The sequence below is a fragment of the Mustela nigripes genome, chromosome 1 (assembly GCF_022355385.1).
Source record: "Mustela nigripes isolate SB6536 chromosome 1, MUSNIG.SB6536, whole genome shotgun sequence".
Taxonomy (NCBI): Eukaryota; Metazoa; Chordata; class Mammalia; order Carnivora; family Mustelidae; genus Mustela; species Mustela nigripes.
The window spans coordinates 168,214,049-168,238,045 of NC_081557.1; the positions used below are offsets into that span (position 1 = coordinate 168,214,049).

The 23,997-nt window shown below is 37.4% G+C and overlaps 1 protein-coding gene across 5 annotated transcripts in view; it reads left to right on the forward strand.

Annotated features, from left to right (window-relative positions):
- Positions 1 to 37: 37 nt before the first annotated feature.
- GSTCD (glutathione S-transferase C-terminal domain containing) overlaps positions 38 to 23,997 on the forward strand; it is a 139,573-nt gene continuing 115,613 nt past the window's right edge. For 3 of the 5 annotated variants that reach the window (XM_059376848.1, XM_059376867.1, XM_059376876.1), the window contains exons 1-3: positions 166 to 248; positions 16,571 to 17,008; positions 17,825 to 18,292. In XM_059376848.1, the coding sequence (XP_059232831.1) occupies positions 16,592 to 17,008; positions 17,825 to 18,292 (885 nt within the window). In that variant the 5' untranslated portion in view covers positions 166 to 248; positions 16,571 to 16,591. Of the gene's footprint in view, positions 249 to 16,570; positions 17,009 to 17,824; positions 18,293 to 23,997 lie in introns of all 5 variants that reach the window. The other 2 variants (XM_059376863.1, XM_059376857.1) reach the window with 2 other exon arrangements.

Genomic DNA, 23,997 nt, shown 5'->3' on the forward strand with positions numbered 1-23,997 from the left:
ACGGTAGGACGTGACGTAACCGCCAGTTTCCGGTCCGCCGGATTATGAATGACGGCCGACGCCGCTGTTTCCAAGAGACCGTGCCTTGGTGTTTCTTTCCCGGCCTTTCTGGCAGCCAGAGGTCGGTGGGCGAAGACTCGCAGAAGCTGCCTCGGAAACCTGGCTCGAGCGGGGTGGGTAGGCGCGGGCGGCTTGTGTCGCTGACACGCTTATGCACCCTCCCTGCCTGGCCGCGCCTCTGCGACCAGGTAAAGAGGGCGCTCGGGCCGCCGGCTCCGCCGTCCCCCGACCCCCCCTGAGTACTCCTTGCCTCCCGAGGAGACTGGCTGACGCTGCGGGGTGGGGAGGAGCGGGGCGGGAAGAGCTAGCGCCTGGAATTAGTGGCCCGACCGATCTCCGGTTTGGGGGCCCCTCAGTCTCTTCAGACAGTCCCAGCTAATGAGGGAACGGGTGGAGGGCTCCGGGCGCTTTCTCAGGGTCCCCCGGCCAGTCCCCGTGGCTTCCTCTGCTCATGGGGGAGTGGAGCAGCTTCTCGTTGCAGGGGTCTGTGGGGTCGTTTCCCGTTTGCTGCTAAGTGTGGTTTTAAGACCTTCTGGCACGCTTGAACTTTTTTTTCTTTGGCACTTAGTTTTTCATTCCACGCTTTCCTGGTTGGAGAAAGCACTTTGTATGCACTTTGTATGCACTTGTATGCACATGAACAGTTGCTCCAAAGGACTTGCTTTGTTTGGGGCCATTCGTTTCTATCGAAGCAGTGTTTCAGGTCGGTTTTAAACTTCTGTGTAGAAAGTTTGTTTAACTTGCATGAAAATTGTTTTGGCTTCTGAAACATTTACTGACCCCCCGTACCTCCCGTCCCAGCTCGACCTGGTTTGGGATTAGGTGGCTTGTTTTCTCCCCCTTTATTCTTAAGCCCGAGATCCCATTTCTTGTCACAAATTCTTGAATATCAAGGAAATGCCAGCATTTGATCATCTATCTTGTGTTAAATTATTGATTTAATAGACTACTGCTTTTTCCAAGTTTATCTGTAGAAAAAGTATTAGAGAAAATTAAAAAGCTGGCCAGGATTAGTGGTGTGGCAATTGTAAACATAGTCATTTAAATATTGTGAAAATAAATTTTTTGTTATAAATGCAACTGAATGATTTGCTGTCATATTTAATAAATCAAACTTTAAGCTATGTGAGTTTTTTTTTTTTTTTTAAACTGCCTGGTGGGGGAGTATACACTACTAAGCGGATTGCCTTAGGGCATGCATACTTGCTGTGTGAAATTATGTTTGAGTTACACCTGAAGACATTGTTTTAAGAGGTCTAATTTTATTTATTTTTTTTTCAAAATTTTATTTATTTGACAGTCAGAAATCACAAGTAGGCAGAGAGAGAGGGAGGGAGGGAAGCAGGCTCCCCGCAGAGCAGAGAGCCCCAAAGGTAGAGGCTTAACCTACTGAGCCACCCAGGTGCCCCGAGGTCTAATTTTAAAAACAAGTCTGTAATGAGATCATTGAGATTTGAGAATTGTTTATATTAGCGTTTCTATTTCATTATTACTATTTTTCTTACCTTTATATGTTTGCCTGCTTTAAGCAAAGCTCAAACTTAAACTTAATATTGGGTCCATCAGGTTTAAAAACACTACCACCAACCTGTGTTTATTTTGTAGCTTTGGTATCACCTGTGATTTGAAATAAGAATACTGAGTATCCAATTAACCTTTCTAATAGCAACAATCAAGCAGGCCTTGAAACTTAACAAATTCTGTAGGCCAGTCAACTAAAACACCTGTAGTATATACTGTTCCCTAATAGAAGTTGTTTTTATCTTAAAGTATTAAAAGTAGCCCACTGATTTCTGTTAGGATTAGTAATTAGAATACAAGGATTTAAACGATTTTGATCATAACAAGCCTAGGTATTGTTTGCTATGGGAATTCAGTAATTTTATTTCACGCTTGCTAACATTTCTAGCATGTTAGCATTTTATGCTGTGATCCCTCTTAATTATGAGGTCAGGCTTAGCTGCAAGCATTATGATTCTGTGGCAGCAGATCATTTCCTGATTTACCAGAGAGATGACACACTTCCCTAATGGCTAAAGTTACAGTAAGCTTTTTTGCTTTTTTTTTTTTTTAATTTTTATTTATTTGACAGAGAGAGATCACAAGTAGGCAGAGAGGCAGGCAGAGAGAGAGAGAGAGAGAGAGAGAGGAGGAAGCAGGCTCCCTGATCAGCAGAGAGCCCGATGAGCCCGATGTGGGACTGGATCCCAGGACCCCGAGATCACGAGCCGAAGGCAGCGGCTCAACCCACTGAGCCACCCAGGCGCCCGCTTTTTTGCTTTTAAACCCACTTTTTGCCCAGATAAGAAAACAGCTAATTTTAATTACTGAACTTTGTTCTCTAGGACTTAACTATATGCATCCGCACATTACATAATATGATGGGCACTGAAGCACCTCAACTTTTTTTCTTTTCTTTTTAACCTTTAATATCTAAGGTAATTAGCTGCTATCTAACTGTAGAGGCAAGCTTTTATATATATAAAATACAGATAGTAAGAAAATAGGGTGAGATTTGCAACCAAATTGTGTTATTTTGTGAAATGTATAAAACACAATCCAAGTTCCAAAATTCATAATGTAGAACATTGGATATGGTAAGGAATTTAAATGAGTTTAAATTTTAATCTTTCAGAAAAAATGTGATTCATACCTGTAAACTGTTGAACTATTTATTTTGTACAAAATAAGCAGTTAATATGCAACTAGACTTAGGGTATCACATATTCTATCATTTTGTGACTTCCTGTCACAGTAACAAACCGGGTGTTTTAGTACTTGGTGGGGGTGGGGAGCTTTTCATTTTGACATGAATCCCTTATCTTTCCTAAAAGTTTGGAAACAGCATCATTTGCGACTTCCCAATCAAAGTTTGTTTAATAGTGTTAATTGATAAGGAATTTTGAGATAAATTATAAATGAATCAATATTTATTTACAGGCTTACTAATGTGATAAGCATTGTTAGGTTCTCACAGCACACTATGGTAAATCTGATTGTCCCCATTTTGAAAATGAGGAAGCTGAGGTACAGGAAAGTTCTATACTGCTATTAAATATCAGAACCGGGATTTAACCCCAGTCAGCTCCAGAGTCTATGCACTTATCCATTACTTTATTTTTCTTGGTGTATAAATATTCTACTGTATAAAATCTAGTTAGGTTCCTACTTCTCTTGGCTCAGTTTCTGTATTTACAAAAACTATACTTTCTTTACAAGTTAGATTCAAGTTACATTTTTCCCAATTCCACTCACAACGGTGATCCACTTTCTTCATTTCAATTTATAAGGAGTTGGTTCTTAAAATAGATCGAAGAATAGTGTCAAGAAGAATGAGGCTGGTGTACCAAGAATTAAGTTTTCAATAGTATTGTCATTACGATTACTGATATTATGTACATTCATTCACTTCTTGAACTAAAATTTGAGTCCTCATAAGCATTGGAGATAAAAGGTTGGGTAGTAACACCTATAAAGAAAAAAAAACAGATAAAAGACTAGAAGGTGATGGAAGTGCTTTTTCAGTTCAGGTTGTCAGGGAAGGCTGCTTTGAGTTATTATTCAGAGACCTCAATGAAATGAAGGAGCAAGCTAGGTATAAGGAACAGCAAGTAGAAAAAATTCTCAACTGGGAACATTCCTGGCTTCTTCCAAGAACAAGGAGAACTAGCTGGAGAGGAGTGAGCATGAGGGAGCAGAAGTAGGGGATCAGGTCAGAAAAGGATAGGTAGGGTCATGGCAGCCGTAGGCCATAATAGGAAATTTGGATTTTTTTTTAAACTGTTTTGGGGAGCCAGTGGATGGTTGTGAGCAGGGGGTGTGAACTGACAAATTTGTTTAAAGGATCACCCTGATTATTGGAGAGTGGAGGAAAACTGTTAATAGATGCTTGTAGTAGTCTCTATAAACAGTTTATATGACTTAGGTTGATAGTGGTAGAGGTGCTAAGAAGTTGTATTTAACATATATTTCAAAGGTAGAAAGAGTAGCTTATGAGAGAAAAAAAAAATGAGTGAGACTTCAGAATTAAGGGCCTGACCCCATTCATGTGGGTGAATGGTGGTGTCATTTTATCAATAAGGGGACTACTAAGGGAGGGGGAACAGGTTTGGAAAAATGTCCAAGGGAAGATGTCAAGTAGCATTATAGGAATATGAAGTTCAAGGGAAAGGACGGGATTGAAATAAAAATAGGAGTCTTAGATGATAGTTAAACCTGTAGAAATGGAGATCATCTAGCATAGTACTGTTATTTTGTTAGTTGTGGCCCATTAATGGGTCATGAAATCAATTTAGTAAGTACTAACCAGCATTTATTTATTTATTTTAGATAGATAAAGTGCTCTGGAGCATGCCTATGGTGGGAAGGCCAGCCCCACAGGGGGAGGAGGATGGGGGAGAGAGGGAATCTCAAGGAGACTCCTCACTGAGTGGGGATCCCGAGGCGGGGCTCGATCTCCTGAATCTCATAACCCATGAGATCATGACCTTAGCCAGATTCAAGAATCAGACCCTTAAACCAACTGAGCCACCCAGGCGCCCCCTAACCAGCATTAAAAAAAGGAGAAAAGGAGGAGAAAGGGAAGGAAGAAAAGCACAGAATAAAAATATATTAGCTATATACCACGTAGTAGGCTATTTCTTCGTGATTCTTTTGTTTCCGCTTTATTTGTGATCCTTTTTATTCAGTATAATGAATTGCATTATAAAAGTCTTATTGTGTGGCATGATGAAAAAGTTGAATACCAGTAATCAAAGGAGTGAGTGTTGAGAACAAGGCAAAGCACTGAGACACAGATTGCTGAGAGGTCTGTGGAGGATCCAATAAAGGGAATCAGGAAGGATCTACCAAAAACTTTCACTGTCAGATGATAGCTTTTAGAACAGAGGTTTTTATCAAGGATTACTGAGACCAGCACAATTGCTTAGAATAATGTAATTTCTGATATTTCACTTTTCTGAAATTGTTGCTGTAATAAAATTGCAATATGCTTCACTTTCTGAAATTTTAAATTTATAAAGTAGTGGTATTTATATTAGAAAAATAGCTATTCCTAAATGTTTTCAGATAAGATCCCTTTACAGTTTCTATTAATGCTTTTGTATTGATGGACAGTCTTTATCCATGTAATGGAATTAAAATGTACTTGTAAGGATTGTGAGGATTAGAAGTAATGTATAAAAGTTGTGTGTGCTTAGCACATAGTTGGTGGACAATAAAGTGTATGTGATATTATTAGAATTGTAGTCTTTGTTCAGTCATTTAACATTTACTAAGCTCCTGTTATATCCCAGGCATAGTGATAATTTCTTATTTGATAAACAATATTTTTAAATTAATTTTTTATTTTTTATACACATATTTTTATCCCCAGGGGTACAGGTTTGTGAATCGCCAGGTTTACACACTTCACAGGACTCACTAAAGTACATACCCTCCCGAACGTCCACAACCCCACCCCCTTCTCCCAACCCCCCTCCCCCCAGCAACCCTCAGTTTGTTTTGTGAGATTAAGAGTCATTTATGGTTTCTCTTCCTCCCAATCCCATCTTGTTTCATTGATTCTTCTCCTACCCACTTAAGCCCCCATGTTGCATCACCACTTCCTCATATCAGGGAGATCATAGGATAGTTGTCTTTCTCTGCATGACTTATTTCACTAAGCATGATACGCTCTAGTTCCATCCATGTTGTCCCAAATGGCAAGATTTCATTTCTTTTGATGGCTGCATAGTATTCCATTGTGTATATATACCACACCTTCTTGATCCATTCATCTGTTGATGGACATCTAGGTTCTTTCCATAGTTTGGCTATTGTGGACATTGCTGCTATAAACATTCGGGTGCACGTGCCCCTTTGGATCACTACGTTTGTATCTTTAGGGTAAATACCCAGTAGTGCAATTGCTGGGTCATAGGGCAGTTCTATTTTCAACATTTTGAGGAACCCCCATGCTGTTTTCCAGAGTAGCTGCACCAGCTTGCATTCCCACCAACAGTGTAGGAGGGTTCCCTTTTCTCCACATCCTCACCAGCATCTGTAGTTTCTTGACTTGTTGATTTTAGCCATTCTGACTGGTGTGAGGTGATATCCCATTGTGGTTTTGATTTGTATTTCCCTGATGCTGAGTGATATGGAGCACTTTTACATGTGTCTGTTGGCCATCTGGATGTCTTCTTTGCAGAAATGTCTGTTCATGTCCTCTGCCCATTTCTTGACTGGATTATTTATTCTTTGGGTGTTGAGTTTGCTAAGTTCTTTATAGATTTTGGACACTAGTCCTTTATCTGATATGTCGTTTGCAAATATCTTCTCCCATTCTGTCAGTTGTCTTTTGATTTTGTGAACTGTTTCCTTTGCTGTGCAAAAGCTTTTGATCTTGATGAAATCCCAATAGTTCATTTTTGCCCTTGCTTCCCTTGCCTTTGGCGATGTTCCTAGGAAGATGTTGCTGTGGCTGAGGTCGAAGAGGTTGCTGCCTGTGTTCTCCTCAAGGATTTTGATGGATTCCTTTCTCACATTGAGGTCCTTCATCCATTTTGAGTCTATTTTTGTGTGTGGTGTAAGGAAATGCTCCAATTTCATTTTTCTGCATGTGGCTGTCCAATATTCCCAGCACCATTTATTGAAAAGGCTGTCTTTTTTCCATTGGACATTCTTTCCTGCTTTGTCGAAGATTAGTTGACCATAGAGTTGGGGGTCTATTTCTGGGCTCTCTATTCTGTTCCATTGATCTATGTGTCTGTTTTTGTGCCAGTACCGTGCTGTCTTGATGATGACAGCTTTGTAATAGAGCTTGAAGTCCGGAATTGTGATGCCACCAACGTTGGCTTTCTTTTTCAATATCCCTTTGGCTATTCGAGGTCTTTTCTGGTTCCATATAAATTTTAGAATTATTTGTTCCATTTCTTTGAAAAAGATGGATGGTACTTTCATAGGAATTGCATTAAATGTGTAGATTGCTTTAGGTAGCATAGACATTTTCACAATATTTATTCTTCCAATCCAGGAGCATGGAACATTTTTCGATTTGTTTCTTTCTCAATTTCTTTCATGAGTACATTATAGTTTTCTGAGTATAGATTCTGTGCCTCTTTGGTTAGGTTTATTCCTAGGTATCTTATGGTTTTGGGTGCAATTGTAAATGGGATTGACTCCTTAATTTCTCTTTCTTCTGTCTTGTTGTTGGTGTAGAGAAATGCAACTGATTTCTGGGCATTGATTTTATATCTGACACTTTACTGAATTCCTGTATAAGTTCTAGCAGTTTTGGAGTGGAGTCTTTTGGGTTTTCCACATATAGTATCATATCATCTGCGAAGAGTGATAATTTGACTTCTTCTTTGCCGATTTGGATGCCTTTAATTTCCTTTTGTTGTCTGATTGCTGAGGCTAGGACCTCTAGTACGATGTTGAATAGCAGTGGTGATAATGGACATCCCTGCCGTGTTCCTGACCTTAGCGGAAAAGCTTTCAGTTTTTCTCCATTGAGAATGATATTTGCGGTGGGTTTTTCATAGATGGCTTTGATGATATTGAGGTATGTGCCCTCTATCCCTACACTTTGAAGAGTTTTGATCAGGAAGGGATGCTGTACTTTGTCAAATGCTTTTTCAGCATCTATTGAGAGTATCATATGGTTCTTGTTCTTTCTTTTATTGATGTGTTGTATCACATTGACTGATTTGTGGATGTTGAACCAACCTTGCAGCCCTGGAATAAATCCCACTTAGTCGTGGTGAATAATCCTTTTAATGTACTGTTGAAACTATTGGCTAGTATTTTGTTGAGTATTTTCGCATCTGTGTTCATCAATGATATTGGTCTATAGCTCTCTTTTTTGATGGGATCCTTGTCTGGTTTTGGGATCAAGGTGATGCTGGCCTTATAAAGTGAGTTTGGAAGTTTTCCTTCCATTGCTATTTTTTGGAACAGTTTCAGGAAAATAGGAATTAGTTCTTTAAATGTTTGGTAGAATTCCCCCGGGAAGCCGTCTGGCCCTGGGCTTTTGTTTGTTTGGAGATTTTTAATGACTGTTTCAATCTCCTTACTGGTTATGGGTCTGTTCAGGCTTTCTATTTCTTCCTGGTTCACTTGTGGCAGTTTATATGTTTCTAGGAATGCATCCATTTCTTCCAGATTGTCAAATTTGTTGGCGTAGAGTTGCTCATAGTATATTCTTATAATAGTTTGTATTTCTTTGGTGTTTGTTGTGATCTCTCCTCTTTCATTCATGATTTTATTTATTTGGGTCATTTCTCTTTTCTTTTTGTTAAGTCTGGCAAGGGGTTTATCAATTTTATTAATTCTTTCAAAGAACCAGCTCCTAGTTTCGTTGATTTGCTCTATTGTTTTTTGGTTTCTATTTCATTGATTTCTGATCTGATCTTTATGATTTCTCTTCTCCTGCTGGGCTTAGGGTTTCTTTCTTGTTCTTTCTCCAGCTCCTTTAGGTGTAGGGTTAGGTTGTGTACCTGAGACCTTTCTTGTTTCTTGAGAAAGGCTTGTACTACTATATATTTTCCTCTCAGGACTGCCTTTGTTGTGTCCCACAGATTTTGAACCGTTGTATTTTCATTATCATTTGTTTCCATGATTTTTTTCAATTCTTCTTTAATTTCCCGGTTGACCCATTCATTCTTTAGAAGGATGCTGTTTAGTCTCCACGTATTTGGGTTCTTTCCAAATTCCTCTTGTGGTTGAGTTCTAGCTTCAGAGCATTGTGGTCTGAAAATATGCAGGGAATGATCCCAATCTTTTGATACTGGTTGAGTCCTGATTTAGGACCGAGGATGTGATCTATTCTGGAGAATGTTCCATGTGCACTAGAGAAGAATGTGTATTCTGTTGCTTTGGGATGAAATGTTCTGAATATATCTGTGATGTCCATCTGGTCCAGTGTGTCCTTTAAGGCCTTTATTTCCTTGCTGATCTTTTGCTTGGGTGATCTGTCCATTTCAGTGAGGAGAGTGTTAAAGTCCCCTACTATTATTGTATTATTGTTGATGTGTTTCTTTGATTTTGTTATTAATTGGTTTATATAGTTGGCTGCTCCCATGTTGGGGGCATAGATATTTAAAATTGTTAGATCTTCTTGTTGGACAGACCCTTTGAGTATGATATAGTGTCCTTCCTCATCTCTTATTATAGTCTTTGGCTTAAAATCTAATTGATCTGATATAGGATTTCCACTCCTGCTTTCTGCTGATGTTCATTAGCATGGTAAATTCTTTTCCACCCCCTCATTTTAAATCTGGAGGTGTCTTCGGGCTTAAAATGAGTTTCTTGGAGGCAACATATAGATGGGTTTTGTTTTTTTATCCATTCTGATACCCTGTGTCTTTTGATTGGGGCATTTAGCCCATTAACATTCAGGGTAACTATTGAGAGATATGAATTTAGTACCATTGTATTGCCTGTAAGGTGACTGTTACTGTATATTGTCTCTGTTCCTTACTGATCTACCACTTGTAGGCTCTCTCTCTGCTTAGAGGACCCCTTTCAATATTTCCTGTAGAGCTGGTCTGGTGTTTGCAAATTCTTTCAGTTTTTGTTTGTCCTGGAAGCTTTTAATCTCTCCTTCTATTTTCAATGATAGCCTAGCTGGATATAGTATTCTTGGCTGCATGTTTTTCTCGTTTAGCGCTCTGAAAATATCATGCCAGCTCTTTCTGGTCTGCCAGGTCTCTGTGGATAAGTCAGCTGCCAATCTAATATTTTTACCATTGTATGTTACAGACTTCTTTTCCCGGGCTGCTTTCTGGATTTTCTCTTTGTCACTGAGACTTGTCAATTTTACTCTTAGGTGACAGGGTGTGGGCCTATTCTTATTGATTTTGAGGGGTGTTCTCTGAACCTCCTGAATTTTGATGCTCGTTCCCTTTGCCATATTGGGGAAATTATCCCCAATAATTCTCTCCAGTATACCTTCTGCTCCCCTCTCACTTTCTTCTTCTTCTGGAATCCCAATTATTCTAATGTTGTTTCATCTTATGGTGTCACTTATTTCTCGAATTCTCCCCTTGTGGTCCAGTAGCTGTTTGTCCCTCTTTTGCTCAGCTTCTTTATTCTCTGTCATTTGGTCTTCTATATCGCTCATTCTTTCTTCTGCCTCATTTATCCTAGCAGTGAGAGCCTCCATTTTTTATTGCACCTCATTAATAGCTTTTTTGATTTCAACTTGGTTAGATTTTAGTTCTTTTATTTCTTCAGAAAGAGCTTTTATATCTCCCGAGAGGGTTTCTCTAATATCCTCCATGCTTTTTTTGAACCCGGCTAGAACCTTGAGAATTGTCATTCTGAACTCTAGATCTGACATATTACCAATGTCTGTATTGATTAGGTCCCTAGCCTTCGGTACTGCCTCTTGTTCTTTTTTTTTTGGTGAATTTTTCCGCCTTGTCATTTTGTCCAGATAAGAGTATATGAAGGAGCAAGTAAAATACTAAAAGGGTGGCAACAACCCCAGGAAAATATGCTTTAACCAAACTCGAAGAGATCCCAAATCATGAGGTGGGAGAAAGGGGATAAAAAGAGGTTCAAAAAGAAAGAAAGGAAAAAAAAATAATTAAAAATAAAAGAAAATGAATAAAGAAAAATATAAAAAAGAAAAAATATATATTAGATAAACTAGTTAAAAAACGTTAAAAAAGAAAAGGGTAAAAGTTAAAAAAAATTTTAGCAGAAGAAGAGAAAGAAAAATAAAAAAAAATTAACTGCAAGACTAAAAATATCACAGGGAGAAAGCCATGAGTTCCGTGCTTTGCTTTCTCCTCCTCTGGAATTCCGCTGCTCTCCCTGGTATTGAAACCGCACTCCTTGGTAGGTGAACTTGGTCTTGGCTGGATTTCTTGTTGATCTTCTGGGGGAGGGGCCTGGTGTAGTGATTCTCAAGCGTCTTTGCCCCAGGCGGAATTGCACTGCCCTTATCATGGGCCGGGCTGAGTAATCCGCTCGGGTTTGCTTTCAGGAGCTTTTGTTCTCTGAGCACTTTCCATAGGGTTCCGGAGGACAGGAATACAAATGGCGGCCTCCTGGTGTCTGGCCCGGAGGAGCTGAGAGCCTGGGTCCCCACTCCTCAATGTGTTCTCAGAGAACAGCGCCCAGTTACTCCAGTTTGCCTGACCTCCGGCTGCGCTCCGAGCTCACCGAGCCTGCGACCGGTTCAAGGTAACACTGAGCTGTGAGTTTATTGTCGGCTCTGTCTCTGTAGCCGGCTTTCCCGTTCCAATACCCGCAAGCTCTGCGACACTCAGACACCCCTGATCCTTCTGTGACCCTGTGGGACCTGGGGCCACGCTGACCCCGCGTGGGCTTCGCCCCGTTTTAGCCTTTGGAGCGATGTCCCTCAGCGGAACAGACTTTTAAAAGTCCTGATTTTGTGCTCCGTTGCTCCGCCGCTTGCCAGGAGCTGGCCCCTCCCCCCGGGGTCTATCTTCCCTTCGCTTTGGATTCACTTCTCCACCAGTCCTACCTTTCAGAAAGTGGTTGTTTTTCTGTTTCCAGACTTGCTGTTCATCTTCTTTTCGATCTGCCGATGGATTTGCAGGTGTTTCAATCTTTAGATAAGCTATCTAGCTGATCTCCTGCTAGCTGAAGTAGTCTCAGCCTGCTACTTCTCTGCCATCTTGACTCCTCCTCTGATAAACAATATTTTGTTGCAGTGGTGCACTTTTTGGTCTTTACTAGGTAATATATAACTTAGCTATTTATCTGTTATGTAATATTTAGTTGCCCTAGAACCAGACTTTAATTTTGAGCACAAAATTGTCAAAAGTTTTTTCAGCTTCTAAACAAGTATGCTTATTTCTTTTCTTTCTTTCTTTCTTTCTAATTTTTTTTTTAAAGATTCATTTATTTAAGGGAAAGCGAGTGAGAGGGTGCATGCATATGAATGGGAGAGGGGCAGAGGAAGATGGAGAGAAAGTGCACAGATTCCTCGCTGAGTGTGGAGCAGACACAAAGCTAGATTTTACAACCCTGAAATCATGACCTGAGCTGAAACCAAGAGTCGGTCGCTTAGGCGACTGTGTCACCCGGTCGCCCCCAAAGATGCTTATTTCCAGTATCTTCACTATGTTTTTTCTTTGTCTCTCTTTCTATATACATATGTATGAAGTGAAGTAGTAAAATGGGTTTAGATTTTTAAAACGCTATGAGACTCACTCTTTCATCTGTGAAATATTTCAATTTATCAATACCAGGATATATTAATTAGGATGAGAATACAAAAATAAAAGGTGTAAATGCCAAAATGTTAAGCCCATGAGTGCTTCAGTTATATTTAAAAATACCTTTGAAGGGGCATCTGCATGACTCATTTGGTTAAGTGTCCAGTTTTTTAGCTCAGATCTTGATCTCAGGTTCATGAGTTCAAGGCCAGTGTGGAGCCTACATAAAATATATGTATATATATATGTCTTTGAAGATTCACAAGTAATGAAACCAGTTTTGAATATTTTCTTTCTTACCTCTATACTCCCTCTGCAACATTTCCAAACATACTGGTGTGTCCAGGGAAGAGATGTATATTCCAACAGCTCTGTTCAGCTCCTACGTCTATAGTTTTATATGCTGCTTTCTCACTCTATCTCAGGAGTAGTTGCAGTGTGGCACCTGTCAAAGCTGAGCAGATGACCCTACTTCTGTGCGTGGCGGGAATGTAATAAGGAGTAACAGGAGGTGCCCCAGAAACCCTGGAGACCCAGGATATGATTCTACAGTACCTACCTTTGTAAAGTTCATGACAGAAGAATAATGATGTAAGGACTCTAGGTAGAAATGGAGAAGAAAAAAAGAAGAGGGGTTTCTTTTGCCTATCATGTTTGCAAACTTAAAGTAAAAACTATGTTCTACTTTCTTGAAAAATTAAATACATAGTACAAGTCAAAAACATATTTCAGATTTGTACAGGTTTTCTAATATTTAATATTTATTTTAGAAATTACATTAGTATTTAATAGGAAGAAATGGCCCAGGGAGAGTCATTTTTTTTAACTCCAAGATCATTAAGTAACATTTTTAATCTCCCAGGGGAAAAAAAAACCAACAACAACAAATACCAACATCTATATTGGAAAAATAAATTATGTTAAGAATCAACAGTACTTTGCATTTTCTCTCCGGCATCTCATTAATTTTTAGATATCTCCATGGGCAAGTTATTGCTATTCTATTTTGTTGACATTTAGCATTTATTAAGTGCTCATAGTGACAAAAGTTTATAGAATACGTAAAGGTCTATTCTCAAGGTTCTTATATGCCTTGAAAAGTGGCAAATACACATATACTCTAATTTTTATACTATGTCTGTGCATCCTAAATCACAAGCTGTAAAATAGAATGGCATTATTTCCATTTTTGTTTTGTTTTGTTTTGTTTTTTTAAAGAGTTAGCAGGATTAGTCTCATAATCACTATTTCCTAGACTGCTGGGCAAATGAGGAAATCAGTCATGTTTTTCTTGCAAATCTTCTTGAAGGATTTAGGGATCTTCTGTATCATATCCCACCATCAGCAGAAGGAGTTAAGATGATCAGTAAATTATCAGCAATAAATTATTTACAGGAGCAAACTCCTCAAAGAAATTATTAATTTCCTGGAAAATGGTGTTTTTTTTTTGTTTTTTTTTTTTGCCTGTGAGCTTTAATAAGCACCATTTAATATTTTGTTTTAAAGTAAACTATAGGGGCAAAAAAAATTAAAAACTAAAAAAAGATAAACTAGGAAGAAAATGGTTTCCATGGGTTAAAAAGTTGTTGCTTTTAAATCACATGAAATAATTTTCCTCTAGATAACCTTTTAAAGAAGTAATAAACTATGCAGATCTGTTATGTTTCAATAAAAGAAATATAAAACAGTAGTGATTACTTGCATTCTCAAGAAGTTCATATTTTACTAACTATATATCCTTTTGTTATGGTGAATTACTAGCTTTTTAACAAAAAAGCTGAGAACCAAGTCATTCTTAACTGACTTTTGCTTTTGACTTAAAAAAAACTGAGGAAGTTAGAATATAAAGGAAATTTAATATGTTGACAGTTTCCTAAATTTCGGAGTACACTAATATTTCAAATACACTTAAAAGAAAGTTGCAGGTATACTTTTTAAATCTTCCTAGCACAGGTTTCCCTGGTGAATGCTTTTAAAGAGTGCCATCTAGTGTTAACTTTGGAATTGCGATTCATGGATTAGAACATGGGGAATTTTAGACCCAGGATATGTAGAAATCAGACAGCTATAGTTAACAAAATTCTTAAGGAATAGGAGTTGAAAACACCCATCAGTTTCACCTCAAGATTGTATATGTTTGCATCTTTAAAATAGCCGTGTGCGTGTTCATGCATTCATTCAACAAATAATTCTTAATTTTATATATATGTAATATATATATAAAATACATGTCTCAGGCCATGTTTATATACAATGTTATATATGTATAATATTAATGTAATGTTTATATATAAAATATACATAATTCATATATATACATACATATATATCTGTGTATATATACAGATTACATATATATATATTGGGCTATGTTTTAGGCATAGCAGTAAACTATTTTATATTATATATAAAATATATGTATATATAATATATATATATATAAAATACATGTCTCAGGCCATGTTTATATACAATGTTCTATATGTACATTAATGTTGTAATGTTTATATATATAAGATATACATAGTTCATATATACACATACATATATATCTGTATATATATACAGATTACATATATATATATATATGGCTATGTTTTAGGCATAGCAGTAAACTATTCTCATAGAACATTCTATTTGTGTGTTACCACAGTGGTAAGTGAGAAGAAAAGCCTAGAATAGTGTTTTCAGGGTGGGTAGAGGTGGGGTTTTCAATTTAAATACAGTAGGCCCCGATCATCTCAGCAAGAAGTTGTTATTTAAATAAATACCTGAAAGAGGTGAGGGTGTGTTCCCGGCACTGGAAACAACTGCAAAAGCTCTGTGGTTGGAATGTACCTAGTATTTTATTTTATTTTAATTTAATTTTTTTTTAAAGATTTTATTTATTTGACAGAGAGAGACACATTGAGAGGGGGAACACAAGCAGGGGGAGTGGGATAGGGAGAGGCAGGCTTCCTGCTGGACAGGGAGCCCGTTGTGGGACTGGATCCCAGGACCCTGAGATCATGACCTGAGCTGAAGACAAGACGCTTAACAATTGAGTCACCCGGTGCCCCGGTACCTAGTATTTTAAAGCAATAGCAAGCCTCTTTGGCTGAAGCTGTGAGTGATGAGACCAAGGAGATCTTTAGGCCACTGTAGGAGCTTTGTCTTTTCTCTGAATAGAAAGGGAAGATATTTGAGTAGTGACATGATTTTATTCCATTTTTAACAGCATCACTTTAAATTCTATGTTGAGAATAGACCAGAGTGGGAGATAGGACAGCAAGCAGAAGATAATTGCTGTAATTCAGAGATAGGCGATAGAGGCTTGGATCACGGTGGGAGCAATGAAGGTGGTGTGAAATAAGCATTTTGGATATATATTGAAGAGACAAAATAAGTTTTTAATGGATTGGTTATGGAGATGTGAAAGGAAAGAGTAACTAAGAATAACTTGAGATTTTTGGCCTGAGCAGCTAGAAGACAAGGCTCCATTCACTGAAGTGGGGAGGATAAATGAGGAGGCAGGTTTGGGGTGTGGGGGTAAGTGATTCTGGATATGTTAACTTGGAGATATCTCCGTTATCAACATCTAAGTTATGGGGAACTTCAGATATTTTTCTGTTGTGATTTAGCATGCAATCGTTCATCATATCAAAACCCACTCACCTTAGGAGAATCCATTTCTCACGAGGGAATGAATATATCCTCTCCCCACGGTTATTGTGTTATAGAGTCATAAAAGAGAAGCAGTGTGGGAGGACCAGCATGGCCAAAGCTTCTCCAGGCAACTCCTAGTATTTTTGGTTACTTATTTCCCATTTTATTCATCTCTTGTTCTTACCTGTAGTGAGACCTCAAAGTACTTGTCTAAAAAGGTTCTATTGCTAAGCACCTAAAGTGTGCTTATTTTATTTATTTTTTTAAAGGTTTTATTTATTTATTTGACAGACAAAGATCAAAAGTAGGCAGAGAGACAGGCAGAGAGAGGGGGGTGGCGGGGAAGCAGGCTCCTTGCCAAGCAGGGAGACCGATGTGGGGCTCAATCCCAGTACCCTTAGATCATGACCCGAGCCGAAGGCAGAGGCTTTAACCACTGAGCCACCCAGGTGCCCCAAAGTATGCTTATTTTAAAGAAGCTGGGTAAAAATCACCCCAAGACTAGTTAATTGCACCAAGTGGAAATCTTTCTTTTGGAAGCCATTTATTCAGTCCAGGAACAAATTCTTGCAGAATCATATCTATCGCAAGTCTTCACTGATTTCTAGAAAAAGTATTTGAATATTCATCTTTCATTTCAGCTTCTAAGTTACTGTATTCTAAGTCTATAACCACTTCAATTTATGCTGCAGGTGACCCAATGAAAGAAGAAAATGAAAGGCATTAAGAAAAGTCTTACAGAAGAATACCTATACTTGGATTTTTCTCACCAAATAGAAGGATGCGTCTTTCCTCTTCATACATCTGTAACTTTGTTTCTGTTATCATACTGTGACTGCAAAATCTTTAAAGTTTGCTTAGTCCCCACCGGAGAAAGTACAGATATTTCATTAAAAAATGTAGTGCCCCAGGATGTTGAAGTACAAATTATTTCAAGGCAAGAGCTTCCTCCAATAGTCCAGAATTGCTGTTTACCTGCAATAGTAGAAAAACCAGACAATTTCTGTAGAGCAGGACTTGCTGTTGTACTGAGACACATAATCCAGAGATCATATGAAGCTGACCCCTCCAAGAAGGAAATTTTGGAACTTTTGGGTTTTAAGAAGACTTGCTTGAAAGCCTGTGCTGAAGTAAGTATGATGGCTCTTCTGTTACTTAAAGCCATAAAGGGATAACACATTTATTTCAACATTTATTTTAACCTTCTGTGGGAGAGGAATTAAATCCTGCTTACTTAAAAAATCTCTAGTAAGCAATGAAATAAAGTAGTCCCTCATGTATGCCAATACTTCAGGTACAGCATGGAAAAATAAGAACTCAAGATTTATTTTGTGAGGTTTGGAGACACTATTTTTAGAGAATGACTTTTTTTTTTTTTTTATCTTTTGTTTTAATTGAGAACTTTTTTTTTTTTTAAGATTTTATTTTTTATTTGTCAGAGAAGGAGAGAGAACAAGCAGGGGGAGCAGCAGGCGGAGAGAGAAGCAGGTTCCCCGCTGAGCAAGGACCCTAGATGTGGGGCTTGATCCCAGGACCCTGAGATCTTGACCTGAGGTGACGGCAGACCATTAACCCACTGAGCCACCCAGGCATCCCTTAAGTGAGGACTTTAAAAGGAAATTTTACACATGAATGGGAGCTCAAGTGGCAGTGCTTTGAAACCGTATATTTTTAGGGGTGCATGTATTTCAAAGGCTTTGGGAAGGAAGGTTTTATTCAGTAAGAGGATGCAAGAGGATAGCATGTATTCCAGGTATAGGATTGCTAAACCGATGTTTAGTGTTATGTTTAAAGCACTGTAATATGTCCCTTGATAGAGCATAAAAACCTTGCCCAGGGATGGCTTGGCTTCAGTCGTCAAAACCAGTCTTCTCTCCCGATAGAAAGTTTTCTTCAAGCTACATTGAAAGTAAAGACTCGATTTCTTCTGGTATTTTGTTTTTCAGGTCAGTCAGTGGACCAGGCTATGCGAACTTACCATCCCTTTAGCTATTGAGAATTTTCTCAGAGAATCTTCTGACCAGCACCCAGCTATCCCCGCAGAAATACTACAATTAGAGAAGAAGCTTAGCGAGCCCGTTAGAGTGCATAATGACGACAAACTCCGTAGGCAGAAGCTGAAGCAACAGAAGGCTGCTGGGGTCGGGCCTTCCCTCGCTAAGGAAAAAGCAATGGGCAAGGTGCATAGACAAGAAACGTCTCAAGAGCTGGACTCTACATCTGAGAACCTGGAACTGAAAGTTGCATTCTCGAAGCTCGCAGTACAGGAAGAACCAGCTGCCACCCACAGGGAGCCTCCTCACATCAGAAAAGCAAAAGCCTCTGACCTCCCACCTCTGGAGCATGTGTTTGCCGAGGGCCTCTACTTCACTTTGGCAGATATCGTACTCTTGCCCTGTATCCATCATTTTTTGGTAAGGTTTATCGGGAACGGATACGTTACTAGAAGTTTCCGTCTGTGAAATCGCCTACGTTTGCATCCCTATTCCGCTTCTTACTATCATTATGCTCCCGGGCAAGTAAGGATTTCCTATCTCGTTTTTCCTATCTGTAAGAAAGAGATCATAGTATCTATCTCACAGGATCACTGTGATGAAGAAGTGACATTTTGTGTGAAGTATGAACAGTAAGTTCTTAATAAATCTTAGTCATTATTATAACTTTTAATTTTGAAATGCTAAAATTTTGGCAGTTATGATTATTAATTTCAAATTACTCTTGCAATTACCTTCAGGTATTAGAGGCTCTAGTATTAAAACACTAAAAAATTCTTGCCAGCTGTATTTTATAATTAAGTAGACACTTAAAATACTAATTACATTATGTTAGGTATTATTAAATCAGAAATATTTTATCATCGTGTCTGTGCATCTCTGTTCCTTATAAGATTACATTCTGTAGCTGGCTATGCTAGTCAGTGTTGTGGGAGAATATAAATGGAACCTTTTCTTTCTTACTGTGAGTGTGTGTTTGTATGTGTATTTTTCCTCTCTGTGGAGGAAAAAAGAACAAGGTAAAAATAATACTAGAGTGAATGTGGGAAGCTATAGCTCTCTGCAGCTTTCCAATTGGTTTTCAAGAGCTGCATTTTTCTTGCTTTGAAGCGTTTCACCCTTTCTCCTAAAAAGGCATCACGTAACAGATTTCATTCTCATGTATCACTAACACTTCAGGTATCTCTACTGACAAAATGAGAAATGATTTCTAATGAAAATCTACTTGGAAGCTGGTGGTTCACTAGTAAGTTAGGTGGTATTAATCAATTGGCATTTTCTTAAAGAGGACTTCTTTTTTTTTTTTTTTTTTTTCCCAAAATAGAAACAAAATAAGATTAGGAACTAAAATAACTTCAGAATTAAAAGATATGAAAAAGATTTGGGAATTGTTTAGATGTTGATTAGTATTTTAAATGTTGTATGTAGAGAATCCACAGAGCTGGATGGGGAGAAGACATCAACTTTTTTTTTTTTTCCCCTAGTCCAGTGATTGTAAATTCTCTTACTCCTGACTTTCCCCTTTATTACCAACTTCAGTCATTACAGCAGTTATTCAATACGTATTATGAAATTCTGTTGGTGGTCCTGGCTTCTTAGTCTTTTTGGATAACTGTGTTTGTTTTTAATTTTGTAAGAATTGAATCAAAGTGGCACATCCACTAATTGATTCATTTGAGAAAGTTGTTGAAAGTCTACTGTATATAGCAGGTACTCTTGTAGGCCCTGGAAATAGAGTGATGAACAAAACAAATAAGGTCCCAGCCCTCATGGGGTTAATATTCTAGTGGGGGGGGTTGAAATGAAAAAGTAAACAAGTAAATAATATGTATTTACATAATAGCAAGTGGTACAAAGAAAGTAAAACTGTTAGAGAAGATGAGTATCTCCTTGCAAAAGCAACGAAACAAATATAAAATTGGATTTACCAATGTAAATCAAATGGGTTTTGTCAGGCACCTTCCATAACGAAGTGCTGGGCTATTTGTTTAACTTTGCATGAATCTATGTAGTTGCTTTTAGATGATTATCCAAACATCCATTTCCAGGTAGTTTGCATTTGATTTTAGCTTAATTTAAATAGTTTTCACCTAATTAGGATCACTTGAGGCTGAAGTATTTTAATTGGGAGGGATTTTTTTTCTCTTCAATCAGGTGGGGCATCTACTAACTGCTACTACATAAATTTACCTAATACTCACTGAAAAACCTTGTTCTTATTTTAAAATAGGGGAAAACTTGTATATTCAGCCTTTATTATTACATGTATTCTATGATTAATTTTTCCTCTTTGACATTTATGGTAAACTAATTCTTACAGTATTTTCCTTTGTTTGTATTTTTCTTGGATCTGCATATTTTCTTTCAGGAATTAATCTTTCTTTGCCAAAGTAAGATATTGTTGATATTATTTGTTATGTTTATTTTGCTCCTTTAATTCATCTTGGTTATGAAGCCATTGTTTAAGCTCAGGTAGTGACTATGATGCAGAGCATTTATGCTTGCATTAATTAACACATTGAGGTGTTGGAGTGGTGATCCAAATGGTCACACTTAGGACCAAGTTCATGATCAGGAAGGAAATTTAAGTTACTACTAGGTTGGGATCAGAAACATAGAGCCGAACCTAGAGCAAGGATATTTGGCTACAGGAATAAGGCCAACAATATAAAAGGACAGTCAATTTTGCAAAGTCAAGGTTTGGAATACCAGAAGTCAAAATTAGAAGAGTTAGAGAAAATATACAGTTCTGCTAAACAGAATAAAGCCAAAGATGCCAAAACAATAGTAGATAAAATAGCCAAGGTACTGTGTCTAAACTTGCTTCATGCTTTTCTTCCTTTTCAGTGGATATTAATTTGCAAAGTTAGCCCAAGAGCACGCATGGAATGTGTCTGACAAAACCCTCCCTGGAAAGTTTTAGTAACAGACTTTAAAAAGAATAGATTAAAAATGCACACCTCTTATGAGTTCCATTTTAAGTCATTTGCAAGCATCCTCTAGTAGTTATTATAGCAAGCATATGGGAGAAACAGCAATGAATAGCTGTACTCAGGCACAATCCTGATGTTCCCTGATACCAGAAAATTGTATAGTTACTGTTAAGTTGCTACTAGTAAGCAAGTATACTTTGATAAGACTATTTAAAAAATTGTCTACTCCCTTAAGACAAAACTTGCCATTTTATAAAATATTTTTGTAATTTGAACTCTTAGGATTTAACTTTTTACATGTTAACTTCTAATGCCTTGAATTGCGTTTTTGAAAAGTATGACACATTTATTGCTTAAGTAAAATTATTGTAGAAATTGATTTTTAAGCAAAACTACCTATGTTAAATATCTGTTTCACTTTCCCTGTTGTTGTAAAATTAGGAATAAAATGGGAATCTCACTATTGCCTGGCACAAACTATGGATGCCACGTATTTAGTCATTAATTTGTATATTCCATATCCTCTCCTATGCCTTAGGTGCTCAAGAGTTTTCAGTTTTAACCCGCCAGCTCTAATCTATAAGTAAAAAATGAAAAATTGGGATTATATTTCCATCCAGTTGACTGCTTACACTGCTCACCTTAACATCTCTTAGTTATGACCTATTTTCAAAAGAGTAAACATGACTAAGGAAGTGACATAAAGTAAATACAAAACATTTTATATAATAAATGATTAGAAGGTGATGCAGAGGAGGAGATATTTTGGATAAATGTAACATCTTGCTTCTCTCCAGGCAAGTTTTGCTGACCCTTATTACAATTAACTACAAAACCATTAGGGTTTCATTTTATGCTCTTGGTAGAAGCAGTTTTTTTAATCATTGTTTAAGAATAAATAATCTTATTTTCTTGTCTGTAAGTAACTGTGATATTTATAATGATTTTGATCTTATCAGGCAGACAACTTTTTAAAAAATCATTTCTTAGGAGCAAACATAATTTGCATCTCACCCATTTTTCATTAGCCACTTCCTTAAATTTATCTTCTTGAGTGTAATGAATGTGGTTCAGTACTTCCTGAGCTGTCTGGATATTAGCAGAGCAGCCTGGCATGTTGATTAAATGGGATGACCTGTCATGCGGTGTAAAACTCCCTGATTTCTCTTAAACATGAATTATTGCTACTCAATCGGAACTTCTTTTCCAGTAGAAGGAAAGATGCCATATGCCTTTAACAAATAAAACTAAAGCACTACCAAGGGGAGGAAAAGAAAAGTGAAGAAATTAGAATATTTCTTATTTGATTAATTCATCACTACTTAAGCTCAGTTCCCTGATCACGTAAGCTATTTCCAGGCAATTAGGAATTTTGGGAAGGGGATGCCTGGGTGGCCCTTTAAGCGTCAGACTTGTGATTTTAGCTCAGGTCACAATGTCAGGGTCATAAGATCAAGCCCTGGCTTGGGTTCATGCTGGGCACGGAGACTGCTTAAGATTCTCTCTCTCTGTCTCAGTAAAGAAGGAAAGAAGGAAGGGAGGGAGGGAGGGAGGATGAATTAATGAATTTTGGTGAGAATTATAAACTGATTCCCAGATATATTAATCAATATTTTCTTGATTTGACCTTTGTATTTATTTGTTCATAATCACCATCATAATTTGTTGGCAACATTATTACTGTCTCTATGGAAACAACATTCAGTGCCTCAAAAAGATGCAAGTACATTCTAATTTTTAAAGAAATTTAAGTTTGGTGGTGATGGTAGGGAGAAAGTATCTGGCCAAGAGAAAACAAAAAGATAATTTAAATCAGGAGTAATGGCTTCACATTTTCTAATTTGAATAAAAAGCCTTCCTTTAAGTGCTGTGTTATAAAAAATTCCCTCTAACTGACTCTAGTTATCTTTTCACTTCTAAATATCTATAATTGTATCTTTTATCTTTTTACTATTTTACTTCAGTGAAATCTTCTCCTTATTCCATCAAGCCTATTTTAAAAATATGGTTCTGAGAGTGTTTCTTACATTGCTTTTAGCTAATACTGATTTGATTCTGTGTTAGATTTCATACATTCAGGGAAGAAGGCTTCACAAAAGGAAAAAAAAGATTTTTTCAGATCACTATTAAAATAAGAGTACAACCTCTCCATTTCTCTCATTCCCACATGTCCCTAGTGAGTATATAACTTCCATTGAGATTCCTCAAAATATACCAGTGACTATAGACTCTATATAGATATCAAATTATAATCATTTAAAAATACCACATAACATACTTTGAGGAAATCAACCCTTCAACTTATTTCAATTCTTTCCCCATTAGCCACTTAAACTCATGTTCATAAATAAGTACATATTGAGTATTTGAGGTTTTTGACTGAGCAGTGTCCATTTACTCTCCATTGACCCATTTGCTCTCTATATTCAGTGTGTTGAGAACTTTTGAAATATAATGAGGGTCAGGGACAGTGGAATGTATTCTTGCCCATGAGTTTTTGTTTGTTTTTTTAGGATTTTATTTATTTATTTGACAGAGAGAGATCACAAGTAGGCAGAAAGGCAGGCAGAGAGAGAGGGGGAAGTAGGCTCCCCATCAAGCAGAGAGCCCAATGTGGGGCTCTCACCCAGGACCCTGAGATCATGACCTGAGCTGAAGGCAGAGGCTTAACCCACTGAGCCACCCAGGTGCCCTGCCCATGAGTTATTGATGAAGGGGTTTCTAGATTTGAAGGAAGTTGACTAAGGAAGAATTTTTAGAGGGGCATAAAAATATACTAACAATGAAAGATGATAGAAACTGGAATGCAAGGTATAAACTTTTCAAAAATGATTTTCAATTATAGGATATATAGTCATGTTATTTCTGTTATCTTAGAATAATCTATTCATATTTTTTGCCCTTTTCCTCTAAATATTATTCTTTTCCATTTTAGATATATATATAAATATATAAATACATATAAACATATATAAAATATATAGTAAGATAATATATAAATAAAAAATAATAAAATTATATATAAATATATAATATAAAATATTTTATATACTAATATATATTGAGGGGCTTGTAGTATAGTCAGTATGTGAGTATATTCTTAGTTTGTGCATATATAATATTTATTATTCTTCAAATAATTCACAAATACCTTTTGGGCCTTGATTATTGCTAAGACATTAGTCCCTTGTC